The 21,012-nt window shown below is 38.1% G+C and overlaps 1 protein-coding gene across 3 annotated transcripts in view; it reads left to right on the top strand.

Moving 5' to 3' along the window:
• The window catches only part of arhgef10.S (Rho guanine nucleotide exchange factor 10 S homeolog), a 92,662-nt gene extending 71,889 nt beyond the window's left edge, over positions 1 to 20,773 (top strand). For all 3 annotated transcript variants that reach the window (XM_018265570.2, XM_018265568.2, XM_018265567.2), the window contains exons 23-29: positions 1,091 to 1,177; positions 2,537 to 2,760; positions 2,936 to 3,093; positions 7,871 to 8,013; positions 10,068 to 10,242; positions 17,417 to 17,539; positions 19,517 to 20,773. In XM_018265570.2, coding sequence (XP_018121059.1) covers positions 1,091 to 1,177; positions 2,537 to 2,760; positions 2,936 to 3,093; positions 7,871 to 8,013; positions 10,068 to 10,242; positions 17,417 to 17,539; positions 19,517 to 20,043 — 1,437 coding nt within the window. In that variant the 3' untranslated portion in view covers positions 20,044 to 20,773. The remainder of the gene's footprint in view (positions 1 to 1,090; positions 1,178 to 2,536; positions 2,761 to 2,935; positions 3,094 to 7,870; positions 8,014 to 10,067; positions 10,243 to 17,416; positions 17,540 to 19,516) is intronic.
• The last annotated feature ends 239 nt before the right edge of the window (positions 20,774 to 21,012 follow it).

Genomic DNA, 21,012 nt, shown 5'->3' with positions numbered 1-21,012 from the left:
TAGTTTAATTGGTTATTCTTAGCTGTGCTTCTGTCTTTTTTTTTTTTTTTGCTCCAGTTTCCAGTATTTGTTCAGTATTTGTTCATACCTTGTAGAAACATTTAATTTTTTGAAACGCTCGGTATTGTGCCTGTGCCACTGGCTCACACAGAACCCCAGAATATAATATGTCAACCCCAATGGTTACAGTTGGCTCTGGTATTCTTTTCTTTGAATTCTTATTGTATCCAAACATACCACTGGTGATTGCAGCAAGTTGTATTAAATACTATTTTGTAACTTTTGTGAGGAGATCATGGTAAGATTCCTATGACTCCCATGTAGGTCATGTTTGTGGAAGTAATGCAAAGTCTGCACGTTGGGCTGGTACTCTACTACAGTTAGGTCCATAAATAATCGGACTAATGTGATAAAATAGGATTTTAAATCATTTTTAGGGGCGACGGGTCCCCTTTAACCAGTGGTACCCACATTTTTGTGTTTATAATACATACATTTTTGTTTTATTTAGTAATAAATGGTTTATCTGAGGCACAATGCATAATAAAAATGCATAGCCTATATGTTTGCTAGCTTTACTTTTTGCTGATATACTGTACAACTGCATTTATATGGGAAAACAGTAGCACACAATCTTGGTATCAACCAAACAGTTGGCTTACAGCCTGTGGCACTTGCTATATTATGTGCTCATATTTACAGCCTTGGTTTGGTGAAATGACTAGGTGCTCAGTGTTTTGTCTTTTCACCCCTCCCCCCAAACATTGCAAAATACTTTATGCTTGTTTCCCCCATTTCCCCAAAAAGAAGTTTCCTCTTTCTAAATTAATCTTTTCCAATTAGGCGTTCAGTAAAAACAGACCGGATGCACCCATCTGGAACTGTCAGTAAATGCGCAATGTGCAAACAGAGATGTCACCCAGTCTACAGATGCCAGCATGTATATTTTAATGCCAGGCAGTCGTTTGCAATTTATATATAGCTATATCTGCTGTGTACTCATGCCTTTGCAGGTTTATGATTTTCCTGTGATAATGTGTATTTATAGGCATATTAAAGTGGCATTCTCTGAGCCAATTTGCATTTTCAGATTGAATGTGCTGTCTATAATCCAGAATCATATCTCAGTAGTGAAAATGGTCCAGATACACTTTCCATGCATCATGGCTTTCTGTGGGTAAGTTAAACATGCATTTTAGTACATTTAAAAAAAACTGTTATTGTTGTGATTCTTTAGAACTTCCTTGAACTGCTTGTGACCATTTATGTAGCACGGACCCTCCAATTGTACAGCATTAAAGGGGACCCGTCACCCAAAAAAAATATTCAAAATCCTATTTTATCACATTAGTCAAGCAAAATGAACTTTAATTACACTATATAAATTATTTGAATCTTGTTTCCTTTAGTCTGGGAATTCATAATTATAGCAAGCAGGCAGGAGCCATTTTGTGGACACTGTTATTAAGAGAAGCCTTGTATCCTCTCAGAATCTTGTTTGTGCACCAGAATGGAGGACCTGATGTCCATCCCCATGCCCTGGCTACACAATTAAATGGTAAAGAGAACTGGGGGAATGTGGGGAGAGCAGTGACATCTAGGAAGTGCTGAATGGAAAGTAATGGTCTGCCCCGCCTCTATGCCACGGGCATAGAGGAGGGGCAGACAATATTTGATTGACAGCTGAGATTTTTAAATGAGCTTATAACAGCTATGAATGCTTTAATAAAAATAGAAATTGGATTTCATGTTTAATTTGAAAAGGACTTTTATTATACAGCTTTTTGTGTCTGGGTGACAGGTCCACTTTAATACAATAATGTGGAGGACATGCCAAGTTGTCTCAGTAAATAAATATTTCCACAAAATCTGTTGTGTTCAAGAAATTTCACACCAAGTGCAATTTTGATCAGTTTCTTCATCTAATTATCTGGTTTCTGCGAGTTATAATGAATTTTCCCACAGAGCTTTCAGCTAAACTGTTTGTGATGTTTGATTTACCCACTGACAAATTATTTTACATATCAGCAACAGGATATTGAAACTCTTTAAGTGTTAGTTCTACAATTTGCTTCTTTGTAGTTTTTTTAAATAGTTTAAAAGGATTCTGTCATGATTTTTATGATGTAGTTTTTATTTCTAAATTATACTTTTTACACTGCAGCTATTATCTTGTTTTAGGGAGCTGCTATCTGGTTACCTTCCCAATGTTCTGTTGTTAGGATGCTGGAGAGAGGGGGGAGATATAAACTCGCAGAACAGCAGTAAAGAGTGAATGAAGTTTATCAGAGCACAAGTCACATGACTGGGGGCAGCTGGGAAACTGACAATATGTCTAGCCAGATTTCAAAATTAAATATAAAAAAATCTGTTTGCTCTTTTGAGAAATGGATTTCAGTGCAGAATTCTGCTGGAGCAGCACTATTAACTGATGTGTTTTGAAAAAATTTTTCCGATGACAGTATCCCTTTAATGAAAACATTAATTCCACTTAACATGGATAAATGTATTGTTTCTCTTATTTCCTCTGTGATAGATTGGCAGCTGCACTAATCAGATGGGGCAGATTTCAGTTCTCTCCCTACAAAATTGTAGCCCCAAGGTTTTGGAGTGTTTCAATGTTGAATCACGCATACTCTGCATGGTCTATATACCAGAAGAAGCAAAAAAGAAACAACAAAGTGGTGGCCCAGATGTAGAGAATGGGTCTTCTCCAACGCCAGATGTGCCCACTATTTGTCTGGGTATGGAGGAAGGAAGGTAATTTATTTTGGCTGGACTAAATGGTTCTGGAAGAGGGAAATTTAAATTTTTCAGTATGCTTTAAAAAATGTGTGCAGATCTAAAGGCATGAAAGAGTATGGTGCAACTGAGGGTAATATTCTGCCTGTGGGTTTGTTCTTACTTGCTTGTGCTATGATTTTGTTTTTCATAGCATATGTGTCTACAAAAGCAGTCAAGGATCTAAAAAAGTACGGCTGCAGCACTTTTTCACACCAGAAAAATCAACTGTCATGAGTCTTGCTAGCGCCTCTCAGTTCTTGTATGCTGGTCTTGTAAATGGAAATCTCTCCATCTACACGAAAGCTGAAGGTAAAGTCCACTTTTGATTCTATTTTCCTTGCACTCTGGTTCAATCCTAGCGATCCTTCCGCTGATTTGTGTTTGTTACAGTGCACAGTTAAGTGCTGAAAGAGTTGAATCATGAGATCCCAACCTTTGTTCCTTGTGAGCCACACTTGAATGTAAAATTGTTGGAGAGCCACAAAAGCATGGAAATGTCTTTGAAGACAACTAAGCACTGTTGTTGGTTATTTGGTAGCCCTGTAAGGTCTGCCAGTCTTTACAAGTCTTTGTTTGGAGTAAAATTGTGTCATTGTGCCTCCAAACAAGGAATTTAAAAATGTACACCTACTGTGAGGCAACGGAGAGTGACATTAAGAACATGTTGCTCGCGAGCCACTGGATGGGGTTTACGGAGTTAAAATATTATTTACTGCATGAATACACTGCATGAATTACCTATTTGCAACAAAACATGGAACATTTGTACATACACTCCTCCCTGACACAACTGAAGTTTACATAAAATATGCTTTACTCAGATTTCTACATTTAATTTAATCAGTTGGCCTGATTATTGAACTGGTATAAATAAGTGAATACAGACACAGTGAAGTCTGATCCTGCAATGATAACGGAGCTGCTGTGCTTTTTCTGGTGACAATGGCAGGCCCTTTGATTCCCATATTCTGTAATAGGATTGATGTGTTACTGTCCTCAGTATTTTGTTCACCTCTACTGAACACAATAGTCAAAGTGCAACGAGTACACCTTGGACCATAGTTTGAGCTATATAAATGGATAAAAAAAGTTGCATGCACGCAGGTAAGTATGCCCAATTTATAAAGACAATTTATCTTTGAACACAGATATTTAACTTTATTTGTATTAAATGTAAATATTTATTTTCTTGAACTCATGAAAGAAATTGAATTGAAAGCCCTTGGTGTTACTGCACATGACTTATGTATCATATTATGTCAGGGCTGTATAGCTAGTGGCCCAGGTACATAAGAGGGAGGGAGAATAGAGGAATATTTCTGGTTCTCAGGGGGGCCCAGCCATGCTTCAGAAGAAGTTTCTCTGGAGAAGAACGAAGACGTCTGGGCTGGAAAAGAATGGAGAAACAGCCATCACCGGAGAAGAACGAAGAAGCCAACGCAGGAGAAGAACGAAGAAGCCAACGCATGAGAAGAACAAAGAAGCGGCCATCGCTGGAGAAGAACGAAGAAGCGGCCATCGCTGGAGAAGAACGAAGAAGCGGCCATCGCTGGAGAAGAACGAAGAAGCGGCCATCGCTGGAGAAGAACGAAGAAGCGGCCATCGCTGGAGAAGAACGAAGAAGCGGCCATTGCTGGAGAAGAACGAAGAAGCGGCCATCGCCGGAGAAGAACAAAGAAGCAACCATCGCCGGAGAAGAACAAAGAAGCAACCGTCGCTGGAGAAGAACGAAGAAGCAGTCTTCGTTCAAATGCTTTTTTAACTTGTAGGGGGCCCTGGCACCAATGTTTTAACTTCTGGGGGACCTTGTAGGGGGCCCTGGCACCATTTTTTTTTTTTTTTTTTAACTTGTACGGGGGGCCCTGGCCACCAATTTGTAACTTGTATGGGGGGCCTGGCCACCAGAGGGGCGGGCAGGGCCCAGAAAATGATCTTGTACGGCGCCCAGTGATTTCTGATGGTGGCCCTGTGGCTGCTGTACTTACCAATATATATATAAGTTGAGCAGGGACCCTCCAAGTACAGTATATACTGTATGTAGGCTTACTTGGTGCTTCTTGTTGTGGGTATTTATAAAGATGAATAGCTTGAAAAGGGGGTAAGTATATCGCTAGACAGCTCTGTATTACATAAAAGTGATTGCACATATAAAACATCACATAGCTTCACGTAATCCTACAAACCAAGTAATTAATTGAGTACTCTTTCCATTTCAATCACACGTGTATGAACATTAGTCATTGACCATCAAGTGATCGTTTGCACTTTCCATTTACTGGAAAGTAAGGCCAATAGTATGCTAGGTGGCATCTGATGTGGTCAGCTTTAGAGCTTTGGAGTGTGTCCTCCCCCCGAAAACCCTCCCCCCCAGGATGCAATGACCTATTTTCTCATGATGAGATTGTCTGGCCATAAGCAATAAAAGTAAGATTACTAGGAACAATGGCATTTTAATGTATGATGGCTATGAACTAGGAGCACATTTAATACAAGAGTGCCCATATACCCAATCAAATCAATGACCTCTAACTATTTTAGTAGATGTTGACTTACTCCATAGACGAATGCATGAATATGTCCTAGCCTAAGCTCCTAGCAGACAACAAATACTTTCTGCTGTATTGATTTTACTATATAATATGCACTTACCTTTAAGGTTACTTTTATTATGTTATAGAAGGTCCAATTCTAAGCAACTTTTCAATTGGTTTTCATTATTTTTTATAGTTAGTTGCCTTTTTCTTCTGATTCTTTGCAGCTTTCAAATGGGCGTTGCTGACTCCCTTCTAAAAAACAAATGCTCTGTAAGGCTACAAATGTATTGTTATTGTTACTTTGTATTACTGATCCTTCTATTCATGTCCTCTCATTCATTTTCCAGACCCTTATTTATATCAATGCATGGTTGCTAGGGTAATTTGGACCCTAGTTACCAGATTGGTTAAGATGCAAATTGAAGAGCTGCTGAATAAAAAGCCAGATAACTCAAAAACCTTCAATAATAAAACATGAAAACACATTGCAAATTGTCTCAGAATATCACTCTGATATTTTAGGGATTTTAGTCATACAGTTTATTGTATGTGTGAGTTGTGAGTGTGCACGTGAATTTATACTATATAACAGCATTGGTACTGTTTATAATTACTGCTAGGTTAAATTATCCTGAATGTGCAAAAAGCCCTGCTATAATAAAAATACATGACATGCAAGAGCTTGTTTACGAACACCAGGGGCAAGGGCAATGCATTGCAATGGGTGCAGAATTACCAAAGCACGGTATAATCATGGGGTCATTTCATGAATGGTCTTACGTTTTCCATTTGTCTAGTAACCCATAAAAACTAATCAGTAGGTAGTATTTACAGTGAGGGAAATTGACCAGAGACCTAGGTTTTTGCTGAAGCGCCTCCATTATATTGCTGGTTTGAGTTTAGCTAGAAGAAATAACAAGTGCAAAATTACATCTTAATTACTAACAAAAAGATTTGTAAGAAAATAGCTTGCTTATACAAGGACATATGCACCACTAGTATCAGCTGATTCATAAGACTTGCTATCAATCTATATGTGTAATGGCAGCAGTGCAAAAAAAAAAAGTTGTATTAAATTATTTTTGCTGGCAACCTATTGGTGCATTTTGAGTACACTCCAATTTCTGTGCAGTTCCCCACAGCTCTATTGCTCAATCTGCATAATAGTGGTGCTTGAGACATTCCAAAACCTGTTTGGAAAGGGCTGCTACCTTTGTGGATTAGGATGGGTCTGGTCCAATACAGGCAAGTGTCTCCATATTAGATTGTAACAGTCCTTCAATATGGAGCTCCCATACCCCTTCAATCTTTTGGCTTTTCCATGAGGTCTTTTGCAGATTTAGATTGTGTGCAGGGGAATAAAATAAGCAGAGACTCCTGCCATGTTTGAGGTGTGGTGTTAGAACAGGTTTTATTTTTTTTCAGACCCCCTAATTAGTATACAGTATAATGGAACACTACCTTGTTTATGCTTCCAAATTGTGGCCCGGGTTTGTTACACACACCTTTCCTTCTTGGTAATCTTTGGCTATGTTTGTTCTCAGTTTGAAAGTCTAGGTTACATCACAGCGCTTAGATAAGTCCTAAACCATCTCTATGAATCATTTCATTCATATTATATCTAATTATTGGACCCTAATAAATGCTAATATTAATGACCACAATTGTACTTTTCTCTATCCTGGTGACAGTATGAAACCTTCTAGTCATTCCATTTCTGTTTAATAGACGCAGTCCAGGGAGGCTACAGGTTCCACACTGCCTGTGACAAGCAGGATGATGAGTTGTGTAATGTGCAGTCAAACTCTCTGTCAGTCTAAATCTGTCCTTATTCTCTCCAATGTAAGATTATGTACAGTAGGCTCTGGGATTAAGTTTGTGTGCAAGATAGAACATTCCCTGTGGATAAAGAGCTACAATAAAACATGCAATTATTGTACTGGGGAAATCTGCTATGATGATGGTGTGTGTGTGTTTACAGTATATATAATATAAAAGGCAAATTAAAGAAATTACTAAAATGGATCATGGTCGACAAGAGAGAATAGGCTTATCGTAGTGAATATTGAAGACATTTTAGATTTTATTTCTTCATGTAGTAGTACAGATAAATCTGTGCTTTGTGTTTAGGCTACAAAGGCAGGTTCTGTGATTTATTGAACTAAAGCCACATCTGTCTATGTTCCCCACACAACAGCCCACGATTTATGGAATTTACGAATCTTTTCCTACTGTTTAAACCTCTATGTTAATTTGGATTATTACCATTTTTATTTAGAGTACCATGTACATTCTGTTGTTTGTAGGGATTAAAGTGGCTCCTCAATCTGTGCCTTCCTCGTATGGTATCCATATACTTTATTGATCTATAAATGGATTTATGTTAACTGTTGTTTAGTGAGTCCTATTGTACATAGCCTAGGGGGTGACGTTTGCCAAGTTCAATGTAAGTTATAAATTGTAATTTCATTCTTTTTCACCAGAACAATGATAAGAATAGTTGCTAAGCTACAAGTTAGTATTTCTGTACTAAAGGATTTTGTCACTTCTAGGTGGAAACTGGAATACAGATCAACCAAAGCTAATCAAATTAGGAGTTCTGCCAGTTCGAAGTCTGTTAATAATGGAGAGCACAATCTGGGCTGCTTCTGGAGGGCAGATATTTGTTATTGGCCATGACACCAATGCCATTGAGGTGAATACTCTATATTGAAAAAAACAAAAAACATTTTCTGTTATCAATTATTGTTTTGTATTGTGAAGCTGTAGACAAAATCCTTTAAAAGGCTTCCTTGTAGTGATGTGCGGGCCGACCCGATACCTGCGGGTCGGGCAGGTTCAGGTCGACCTCGCACTGCTCCTCGCGGGCGGGTTGAGCTCTTCTCCTGCTCTCCCCGCCCGCCACCTTCAAATGCCGGCTTCTGACTTCCGGGTTCAGGTTTTATAGTCTTGCGTCTGCTTGCCTAGCCCCTTTTGTGACATCATTGTGACGTCATCGGCGGGGCGGGTCTATAAAAGGACCCCAGAAGCGCAGGCTGGAGCAGGGCGGGTTAGGGTCGGGTGTGGGTCAGGAAAACCCTGACCCACACATCACTACTGCCTTGCAATTAAGAAACATATACCTATATTATTTGTTTGCTATTAGTTTACTCACAAATACTGCCCAAGTAGATACTCTTATCCAATGCCATTATAATGTGGGATTATAGAGCTGGATGTAAGAATTGGTCCATTACAGGGGACCCGTCTCCCAAAAAAATTATTCAAAAACCTTTTATCGCATTATTCAAGCAAAATGAACTTTAATTGCACAATATAAATTATTTGAATCTTGTTTCCTTCAGTCTGGGAATTCATAATTACAGCAAGCAGGCAGGAGCCATTTTGTGTACAGTGTTATTAAGACAAGCCTTGTATCATCTCACAATCTTGTTTGTGCACCAGAATGGGGGACCTGATGTCCATCCCCATGCCCTGACTACACAATTAAATGGTGAAGAGAACAGTGGAATGTGTGGAGAGCAGTGACATCTAGGAAGTGCTGAATGGAAAGTTAAAGTAATTGTCTGCCCCACCTCTATAGGCATAGAGGAGGCCAGACAATATTTGATTGACAGCTGAGATATTTAAATGAGCTTAGAACAGCTATGAATGCTTTAATAAAAAATAGAAATTGGATTTCATGTTTAATTTGAAAAGGACTTTTATTATACACATTTTTGTGTCTGGGTGACACTTTAACACAAATCTTTGTACTGCTGCAGTCTGAGAAGTCTAGCTTGTCCTTTAAAAACAATATAAAATTGGAATTGGGCAAGATTTATTCTTTTTTGTGTTCACATCTGATTTACATAAATAGCTGCAGTTTTTTTTCAAGTTGTGCTTTATGCAATATGTGGGGAAAAAAATTTCGCACCATCACTTTTTTTTTTTGCAATAGCTTTTTTCCTTCCAAAAATAATAATCTTAGCGCCTAAAACCTGGCAAGATTTAAATTTTTTTGAAAAAGTACAATGATGGGGGGAGAAAGCCACTATGAATCACTGCAAAACAACACAAAGGGACTGATTTATTAAATGTAGCCTTTTTTGATTGGGCTTTTTGATGCCAAAAATGTATTCTGTGACAAAACTATGACAATTCCGAATCTGAAAATACTCCAGCTAAATCTCCAGCTAAAATCATCCTTGATTCGTGGTTTTAGAGGTTTTTGATGCTGGCTTTTGTGTGACAATACAAAAAAAGTCATAGTTATTGCGTGACAATTCGAAAATGCAACTTTTCCCATTCATGCTATTTCAGTTTGTTTTTGTTTTATACATTTTGTGACATTTGTGGTTTTAGAGAAAGTGTTGATAAATAGACTTCAGAATGTCATGAATCACCCCTTAGTTACAAATAGACCAAGAACAAAATGTAGCTTTCATTTAAAAAAATACAACCCCCACCCTCCATTTTCATATATATATATATATATATATATATATATATATATATATATATATATATATATATATATATATATATATATATATATATATATATTATATATCAACTATTTAAGCATGTTAATTTTTTCAAAATTACTTAAATTATTATTTTATTTTTTTTACGTTTAGTCTATAGGTCTCTCTCTAATCGAGGTTTGTTTGCTCCTGCCAAATAGCAAATCAGCTACTCCTCAATGTAACTCAATCCTATATGGGAGTGCAATAATATGTAATCTTATTCTGTGTCTTCAATTTGCAGCACCAGTTTGAGGCCCACAGTGAAGAAGGTATGGTGATTTCTCACATGGCTGTAGCAGGTGTCGGCATTTGGATAGCATTTACTACTGGATCAACTCTGCGACTCTTTCACACTGAGACATTTGAGCATTTGCAAGATATAAATATAGCGACTCCAATACACAACATGTTACCAGGTAATCAGAATATATATATTTTCAGATTTAAAGGGTAGTTAATCTAATAATTAATTCTGGTAAGTTAAGCAGCTCTGTCAGGCTAGTGAATGAGGAAATCAGAAGTGGACCATAGGACACACGTTACTGCAAGCAGTTAAACTGGAGAGGGGGGAAATATTGTAAGAAAAAGAGAAGACATGAGAAAAATTAAACTTTTAAAAAAGGGCAATAATTGAAAAGTTTGTAGGTTGAACTTAACAATGGGTGACAAAGTAAAACCAGCTAAAGAAATGAAACACAAATAAAAGGCTGATTTAATGGTGGTAGGCATAACCATACATACCTTTGCTCCTTTAAAGGGTACCTCTGTCCACTTGGGCCTGTTGCACTTAGGCACTGAGGCATATTTACATGAAATGAAGTGATTGTGTTATAAAAAAAGGCTTTAGTTCCTCACATTTTTATGCAATCTTTTTGTTCAACCCACTGAATTAAAGATGAAAGTCTGCAGTTCAACTACATCTGAGTTGTTTTATTTAAAATTATGGTAATGGACAGACAACTTTTTTTCTAATTTTGGCTCTGTACAAGTATTTATGGACCTAACTGTATATGTGGATACCCATTAGTGTATCGGGGTTCACTGGATCTCTCAAGCTGTGCTCATTTGGAACTAGTTGTAATCTTGATTGATATGAGCCCTCAAACAATGAGTTTGTGAGCATTCACTGAGAAATAAATATACTATCTTCTATCTTCTTCCAACCCTAACCTGCAGTGGTTGCCAAAATTCAACTCAGACCTAAAGATCGTTTAGGGTCAACCCTCACATTACTAGCACTGACATATATCTCGGTGCCTTATAGAGATTATACATCACACACAGGAGTCTCTGCTCCAGTGGAGCTTACAATCGTTCACAGTAATTAATAAGAATAATGATTCTTACGTTTGCCTACATCTGTTAACCCATAACAACCAAATCAGATGACCAGTAAATGCTACCTGCTAATTGGTTGCTCTTAATAGTTTCCAACTCCCTACTTGGCACTGCCTTATGGCTACTGCCACACGGGGGGCTGAAATTCGCAGGCCGAAAATCAGCCCCTATGCGTAGATTAGCCTCCTCTCTTGCCTGCACCTTGTCGGGTACAGACACACGACTGATTTTGTTGAAGAAACACAACAGTTTGCATTTTTGTGCTGAAATAAGCTGTGTGCATGCACCCGAGCCAACACAAAGGTTCCAGGTGCAGGAATGAGAGTAGGCTAATGCCCATTTTCGGCCAGAGTATTTCATCCCCCTATGCCTTATTTCCAAGCCATTTAGGCCTTCATTCAAATTATGGGTGTGATCAGGGGGAACTTAGGGTTTGCCAATGATTTGCCCCTAAAGAGTCATGTGCAACATCATTTGGACAGTGATTTCCAGAAATAATGCAATCTGGACATTCTTAGCTATTGTGTTTGATTTGTGGCAAAGAAACTTAACCTGTCTGTATGTTTTTGGCGTGTGGGAGAAAAACTGGAGAACTCGGAGGAAATCAACACAAGCACAGGGAAAAAATACAAACTCCTTGAACATAGCTCTTTATCTCAAATTGAACCCAGGACCCCTGAGCTGCAAAACAGCAATGCCAAACTGTGTTTATTGTATCATATCTATTAAGTATCAGCTTTGTCTGACTAAAAATTTAATTTTCCCATGTGGCGAGATGTTTTGGATCCCAGTGCCCTGGTAACAAGTGCAGATGAAAAGGAAAAGGTATTTCTCAGGGAACGCTTTCTCGGCTCTTGATGTAAATAAGTTGTATCAGGAGAATAAGGATTTTATTAGATCTAATATCAGTGTTAAAACGTTAGAATTATTTATAGCCTGAAATATAAGCAACCCTACCACAGGTGTTTCCTGCTAGGCCAGGATTTAGGAGCGAACAGCTATTTCCACTTTATGGGGAAGGGCTTAGCTTGGATCTCACAAAACAGCATTTCCCAAGTGTGCGAATAATGCTTGAATGTTTACCAAATAATGATATCATTGCATATGCTAGGATTAAATGAAACTATCTCTTGCACATTTTAACTCGGTCCTGATTATTAAAATATCATTACAGTCACAGGTATGTCTTGTCAGAATCATTTGCCAATTTTATAGCTGCCTGTAGAATGACACTGACACTGTTAGTGGTCGCTGTGAATAACAGAATTGACCTCAGTGGCACATTTTGCAATGTCGTGTAGCTTAGATACACGGTTTGTATTCTTTTTAGTTATAAGATTCCCCATTACTTATGCTGCCATACATTTTACCCTTATCATCATTTTTGTATCCATTTTGATTTCCATAAAACTATTGTTTTGATATGAATTTGTGCGTTTTCACTCTGCCGGAAATAGTGTTTGAGTTCAAAAGTGCACTCTTCATTATATGGGATTAGAAGGCCATATTCACACTACCAAGACTGATCTAGCTTACCGTATATACTAGAGTATAAGCCGAGGTACCTAATTTAACCTCCAAAAACTGGGAAAGCTTATTGACTCGAGTATAAGCCTAGGGTAAGAAATGCAGCAGCTTCTGGTAAGTTTCAATCAAAAAATTGAGGATTTCTGCTCCCACTGGAGGTGTCGGCGTCTCGTTTTTGGATGCCGGCGAATATTCTTGGACGCCGGCTACTATTCTTGGACGCCGGCGACTATTCTTAGTTCAAAAGTGCACTCTTCATTATATGGGGTTAGAAGGCCATATTCACACTACCAAGACTGATCTAGCTTACCGTATAAGCTATAGTCGCCGGCGACCGTTTTTGTGCTTTACCCGAGTATAAGCAGAGGTAGAGTTTTTCAGCATATTTTGGGGGCTGAAAAACTCGGCTTATACTCGAGTATATACGGTATGAAAGACATTTGGGCCTAAAAAGCCACATGACTATTACTAAACTAGATTTGACTACTTCTGAACACGCAAAGAATAAAATAGAAAAATAAGCTGCCTTCTTGTTTTGTAGGACGAAGCATGTTGCTTTACAATATGGAATTGTTTTATTTTTGTACTGAAAACAGGTAAAGCAGCGCACACCCTCAACCCTCCCTCTGACGGGTAGCCTGGTGCACAATGTGTAAGGATACGGCAGCCAATAATTCAGAAGTAGTGATGGGCGAATTTATTCGCTAGGCGCGAATTCACTGCGAATTTGCGCGTTTCGCCGCCAGCGAATAAATTTCCGAAACGGCCGCGAAAATTCGCGGCAAAAACGGGCGCCTGCGTCAAAAACGAGACGCCGGCGCCGTTTCGCGGATTTTTTGCCGTTTCGCAAATTTTCTGGCGAAGCGAAATGGCGCAAATTCGCCCATCACTATTCAGAAGGACAGTGATTTATTGACAAAAAGAAAACAATGAAAGTAGAAAACACTGGCACTCAAAGCAAAGAAATGCAGGGTTACCGCTTGCTGTTTATTTAGTGCCAAGGTTGGCACTAAATAAACAGCAAGGGGTAACCCTGCATTTCTTTGCTTTGATTGCCAGTGTTTTCTACTTTCATTGTTTTCTTTTTGTCAATAAATCACTGTCCTTCTTATAGTTTTTTAAATTTTATTAAGTTATTGAATGAGCCTCCTCCCATTAATTAGACCGCCTGGTAAATATAGGGTAGGTATGCGGTTTCTAGATGCATATCTACGAACAAACAGTACTTTAGAATATTATTAACATGTATTTATAGAGTGCCGACATATTGCGCAGCGCTGTAGAGTAGAACTGAATCCTACTTAAAGAAATAGGGTACAAATGCTGTACATTATATTTTAGGCTTCTATACCAGCCCACGGATCTGTGTCTCCAAAGATGCCCCAGTTGCTCCCCACTTTTTTTTTCTTTCTTTTGATTCACTGCAAATACTCTGTGCTGATGTCAGTTACTGAGCTTAGGGACTGACACACAATATACTGAATATATATTTAATTTGAATGTCACAATATAAGGTTGATTAGTAAATAATTAAAATAATTGGTACTTTATTCAACAAGAGAGTAGTAACCCCACACTATCTGACCAATTTGTTTTTTTTCAAAATAATTAAAAACGACAACTACTATTAAAGTGCAAAAAAATAGTGAGAGTGCTTGGTGCTAATTGTACCGTCCAAAGTTCATATAGTAAATTAATTGCTAACACAAGTTAAATGGTTCTAATATCAATTAATTACTAATTAAATTGAACCTTTAAGGTACTTATTTACATCATCGCATAGGGATAAATATTCATAAATTAAAGTGCCAGTGTTTATACAATTAATTACCAATTGCTAAGAACCGTTTAGAAGCTTGTAAAGGACGTCACTTGTGTGCATAAATTTATCAAAGTGTTAGTGCTTATAAATACAATCCATTAATTTATGAATTCATCTTAAAGGGATACTGTCAAGGAAAAACATGTTTTTTACAAAATGTATCAGTTAATAGTGCTACTACAGCAGAATCCTGCATTGAAATCCGTTTTTCAAAACAAGAAATGGATTTTTTATATGTAATTTTAAAATTTGCTATGGGGCTAGACATTTTGACATTTCCCAGCTGCCCTCAGGTCATGTGACTTGTGCTCTGATAAACTTCAGTCACACTTTACTGCTGCACTGCAAGTTGGAGTGATGTCATTACCCCTCCCTCCTACAAGCTGCTGTAATGTAAATAGAGCCTTGTCTGCTGAGCCTGTCAATTGAACAATAGGCAGGAATCAAGATAAGCTCCCACTGACACCACTTCAGAAGGACTGAAATAAGATAGTCCTGTGATCACTGCCCCCACTTACGTTTAAAAAAATAAATATATATATATACACACACAATTCATTTTGGACACTGGAAAAAATATTTTATATAGATAGTTTATTATATTTGTTTACACAAAAATGAATGGCAGAAACACAGGAGTACACTCCCAGGACTGATGACAGGGAATAGAAAAAAAGGATAAAATAAGGACATACTTGAAAACCAGGAGAATTTAAGAGGAAGTCTAGGAAGGGTTAAAATAGCTCATGAAAAGGAGGCAGTAAGTAGTTAATGAAAAAAGAAGTATTGCAGGCAGGAAAGGAGCAAGGTGTGTGTGAGGTGGATAGCAGAGGGAACTCACAGCTCCTTTACCTCATCTAGTAACCAGTAAAACTAACTAGGAAGGCAGCAAGGAGAGAAAGTTCCCCTCACCAAAGGAAAGCAGAGATCAAACTTACAGAACGGCAGGAGCTTTGATAGTGTCTGTGGGAGGAGGGGCTGCTAGTGCAGCTGTAGAGCAGAACGTAGGAAAGTGAAAGTAATTGCTTCCCTGCAAACCATGTGACCTCTCTCCTCCAAACATCACACGCATGGGCAGAGAGGGGAGGGGGAGTGTACAGCTAGATTCTCATGTCGTAGTGCGACCTGGCTTTTCATTACAGAGCGGCTGCCTCCAAGCACACAGGTAATGCTGTGCCTGCTGTTAGAGCAGCACAGGATGAATGTGTAATGAGCAGAAATGGAAGCCCCCATGACAAAATACAAACTAAAATAACTTATGCATGGATTTGTGGATTAACATTTTATTTGCCAGACTGTTTATGGATGTGTGTTTTTTATAATAATGCAAAAAAAAAAAAATTTTAAAATTACAACAGATTCCCTTTAAGTTGTCAATTAATTAATTATTAAGTTATAATATACATAGGTAGTAAGGTATTTTTAAAAGACAAATCAATAATTAAGAAAATTATGAAATAACCAGCAATTCATTAAATAAAGATCCAAAAGCTAAATAGAGTAGAGCTGGAGTTGTCCCAAAATCTCCTAATGAAGTTTTTTCTAGGCCCTGGGACACCACATGGGGAGAAAGGCTGAGGACTGCGGTCTCAAATTTTAAACTATTCTTATGGTATTATTATTACTATTATTAACATGTATTTATATAGCGCCAAAATATTGCGTAGCACTGTAAAGTAAATGTGATTATACAATTCTATACATAGAACATATGGAGTTACATACATCACAATCAATACCCGTACAAAAGGTGAGGAAGGCCCTATGCAAAAGAGCATACACTCTAAAGGGAAGGGAGTAATACACAAGGTGTGGGAGTGGGCAAGATCGAATTAAGTGGGTGAGAAATGTGGTACTGTATGTGGTGTTGCGTTTGGTAGTTAAGCAGAGTGAGGGTAGGCTTCTCAAAAAAAAAGTGCGTTTTAAGAGATTTCTTGAAAGCAGAAAGGTTGGGAGAAAGTCGGACAGACTGTGGGAGAGAGTTCCAGAGGAGGGGTGCAGCCCTTGCAAAGTCTTGAATGCGAGCAGGTAATGAGAGAAGAGTTGAGTAGCAGGTCAGTAGAGGACCATAGTAAGCGGTTGGGTGAGTATATAGAGATGAGTTCAGAGATGTAGGGTGGGGCAGAGTTATGAAGTGCTTTGAATGTCAGGGTCATTAATTTGAATTTGATTCTGAAAGGTAGCGGAAGCCAGTGCAGGGATTGACAGAATGGCGAGGCAGAGGAGGAGCGGTTGCTGAGGTGTATGAGCCTCGCAGCAGTGTTCATTATAGACTGGAGAGGTGACAGTCTCTGGAGGGGGAGGCCAATTAAAAGAGAGTTACAGTAGTCTAGACGCGATATGATGAGAGAGTGAATAAGAATTTTGGCAGCGTCTTGGGTGATAAATGATCGTATTTTGGATATGTTCCTTAGGTGGAAGTGACATGATTTAATAAGTGACTGGATATGAGGAGTGAATGACAGTGTTAAGATGGTAAGAGTCTATCTAAAAAAGGCAAATCCCCAGTGCCTTAGAGAGAAAAGAGATCCGACGAATGAAGTGCTGCTTTAAGAATATTAACCAATGCACAATTGCTGCAATCAAGTTTAGGTAAAGAAGGCTTTTAAAATTAAATTCTAATTTCAATCAAGGCGAAGAAGAAGACGGAAGTGGATCGATCCATGGTGCTCACTGGTATAACCCCAGGCCGGTGCAGTTTTCTGCTGATAGGAGCACTGGCCCAGGGTTTGAGGTAAGTCAATACAATCACTTGGGGGTGACTAACATTTGAACATTTGGCACCCCGGAACGACTTTCCTTCTCCTTTTATAGATGTGTGCGTTTAATGTAGCTGTCGGCAAAACAGTGTTATTTTGTAAGAAAGGTCACTAGATTACTACAATATTGTTTTTTTCATTCAGGACAGCATCGTGTGTCTGTAACTAGTTTACTGGTTTGTCATGGTTTGCTGATGGTTGGCACAAATTTGGGAGTTATAGTTTCCTTACCAGTTCCACGTTTACAAGGGATTCCAAAAGTGACCGGTAAGTTTGGAAAACCTGTGTATTCATTTCACTGAATTGTGAAAATGACAAAATTGTACCATGTACAGATTTATTAAAGGCATACAATTATGCCTATAGAAAGAAAATATAACACCAAATTACCTTCCAATATTTATAGGAAATGTTCAGTTTTTGTTTTTTTGCATGTATAATGTCTGTTATCTGAAAGGCTTGAAACCTGGGGTTTTCTGTATAAAGGGTCTTTATGTAATTTGGATCACCATAGCTTTACACTGTTAAAAATCTTTTAAATATTAAATGGGTGGTTCATCTTCAAACAACTAGTTGTTTTCTAATAGTTCACCAGAAATAACGACTTTTTCCAATTACTTTCTATTTTCTCTTTGTCATTGTTTTTCTAATTTTGAAGTGTGAAATGACATTTTTTACCTTCTAAAGCAGCTCTGGGAGGGGGGTCGCTGACCCTGTAAATTGTTCTAAATGGATACATTTAGTTGATACATTTCTTATTTGTCCCTGCTGAGCAGAATCTCTGGGTTTCACTACAGGCATCTGTTAGAATTGATACAATAGTTGCTAATACTCCAGAGATGCTGCTGGGAAATGTATCAACTAAATGTTGCAAAATTGTAACAGTTCAGAGTCTGCACCTGAATTACTGAGCTGACAGACTCAAACACCAGAGACACGAACATTCAACTTTAAACTTAGATTTTGGAAATAAAAATAAATAATGGAAAGTAATCGAAAAAAGTCTTTATTTCTGGGGAACAATCTGAAAACAACTGAACTGAAAAAAGTGTTTAGAAGGTGAACCGCCCCTTTAAATAAAGCCAATAGGATTGTAGCTCAGTTACCAATAATAATTGCAGGGTAGACTCGTGTAAAGACATCAGTTGAGATCTCCACATTAGGGAAAGATTTTAGGTTGTCATGAATTCCATTATGTGGCTAGGATTTATAAGAAACTGACAGAATTGTCTAAGTTTGAACATATGTGGGATCCATTATCCAGAAACCTGAATTACAAGAACGCCATCTCCCATAAAGTCCACTATAGGCAAAAAAAAATGTCCTTTTTCCCCTGTAATAATAAAACAGTACTCAGTATATGATGGTAACTAAGCTGCAGAATCCAGGGATTTTAGCAGAGTTGAGGTATGAAGATCCAAATAACAAAAAGATCCCTTATCCAGAAAACCCTAAGTGCAGAGCTTTCTATATAATAGATTCTATACCTGTACTGAAATTAACAGGAATATTGCCGATTTATGATTGTATTCTCTTTTAAGACAGTGGCAAACACAGAAATTGTAGGTGATTTGTATGTTAAAGGGATTCTGTCACGGGCAAACATGATTTTTACAAAATGCATCAGTTAACATACTGCAATGAATCCTGCAATGAAATCTGTTTTTCAAAAGAGCAAACAGATTTTTTTAATATATACTTAACTTTGAAATCTGACATGTTGTTAGTTTCCCAAGTGCCCTCAGTCATGTGACTTGTGCTCAGATAAATTTCAATCACTTTACTGCTGCACTGCAGGTTGGAGTGATATCGCCCCTCCTTTCTCCCCAGCTGGATAGTAACAGAATATCTGCTCCCTGACACCTGCATTGTAAAAATCCTGCCATGCCTCACTTAGTGCTATATATGTGAACAGCACTCAATAGTAAAATCCAACTGTGACTAACCCAAGTCTCGACTCCTCCAGTTACAATGAGCAGGAGAAACTGTAGCTTATCTGGATGCAGTTCCATTCTGAAGTTTTCTGAAAGTACATGACCAGACACAATGACCTGAATTGGCTGCCTACATACCAAATTTTCTGGTGTGAATGAAATTAAACTTAGGGGCAGGATGAGTTCTCGATCAAGGAAATAACGTAGCATACATCTTACACCATAAGATCAAATTGAATGATGATGGAGAATATAATGCATGCTTACTGATGGATTTGTGTAATTGTTTCTTTCCATTACATTGCTACAGGAAGAGGAATGGTCTCATATCACGCTCATCACAGTCCAGTAAAATTCCTGGTCAAGGCAACTGCCATTAATAAAAAATACAGGCGCACCCCAAGCAGATGCAGCCAGATTTCTCACTCAGAATTAAAAAATGAGGACTCACAGTGCACTGCTGTTCAGCAAAATAATGAAACCGATGCAGCATCGACAAGCAATAACAGTGACAGTGCTGTTTGGCTTGGAGGGTCTATGGGATCCATTGCTCAAAAAAGTGACTTATCATCTTCATCAGGATCTCTAACACTGTCTCACGGATCCAACTCATGTGATCCAGGAAAGGAAGACTGCACCCTATGTGATCTTTTAAGTGATCCCAACATGCCACCTCCAAATGGCAAAAGACCAAAAGACAAAAAGCTCAAAGCAGACTCTGTCCTAGTGATCTCTGGTGGCCAGGGGCACAGTAGGTTAAACAAAAAGATCAAACCACAGCGACAAGAAGAGCTGGTTTCTTCGGCAATGGTTTGGCAGATCCCACTGAACATGTAACATAACAACAAGAAGTACAAATGGCTGCCTTACTCAATATTCTTCTCTATGTAATGATGTTCAAATCTAACCCGTCACAGTCTGTTCTTTTCACAAACTCTGGTAACCCCTAACATAAACAAATATCTGTTTTGAATGCCTTATAATACAATAATAATAATCTGTTGAAAAGAGGTGAAGAGCCCAAAGAGAAATTGGAACTTTTCATGTGAATGTGTTGTAACTGTGTCCTGTGAGCCATGCACTTCCCTTTTGAGCAAATACATGGATCTGTAGCATAGGCATCTGCCTAAAGTGATACGCATAACACTCATTGTTTTCCGGCCTGAATTGGCTTCATATGTTTAGTGGCTCTGTGTCAAGAGCGTTCTGCTCGTAAATAGGAATTCATCTGTAAACAAATGCCAAGAGTGAAACCATTTTCAACAGTGCAACAGTAATGTGCTTTGACTTTCAGTGAGGCACCCACTTGGAAATGAATCTGTATTATCCATCTCCTGTGCAACAGAAACACCAAACACAAGCCATTCTCTCTCTGCTGTACATCTTAATGATTTACACATATACATAAACACAACCGCATGTATTTAATGTCACTGCAGTGTTTGTGGACATTGAATTTTATGTACACTTTTACAGTGGGTCAGTAGAAATATTACCAAATGACAATTCTTTTATATCATATTATTGCAAAGCAAAAAGCTAAAACAATAAAGCATGGTTGCTTATATATTCCTATGGAAAACGCTCATTGATTTTACAGTTTTCAAATACAGGCTGGTGGCTTTGCAAATACAGGTATCGGATGGGTTTCCCAGAAAGCCCCAAATTATGGGAAGGCCATACCCATAAAGTCCATTTTAATTAAGTAATTCAAGTTTTTTCCTTTTTCTCTTTACATTTATCTAGTACATCCAAACTAAGAAATGTATAATAAATCCTTATTGGAGGCAAAACAATCTTTTGTGT

Source organism: Xenopus laevis, chromosome 5S, assembly GCF_017654675.1.
Source record: "Xenopus laevis strain J_2021 chromosome 5S, Xenopus_laevis_v10.1, whole genome shotgun sequence".
Lineage (NCBI taxonomy): Eukaryota > Metazoa > Chordata > Amphibia > Anura > Pipidae > Xenopus > Xenopus laevis.
Note: the sequence above shows the minus strand (reverse complement) of the source record. Positions and strands in the feature narration are given on the sequence as shown.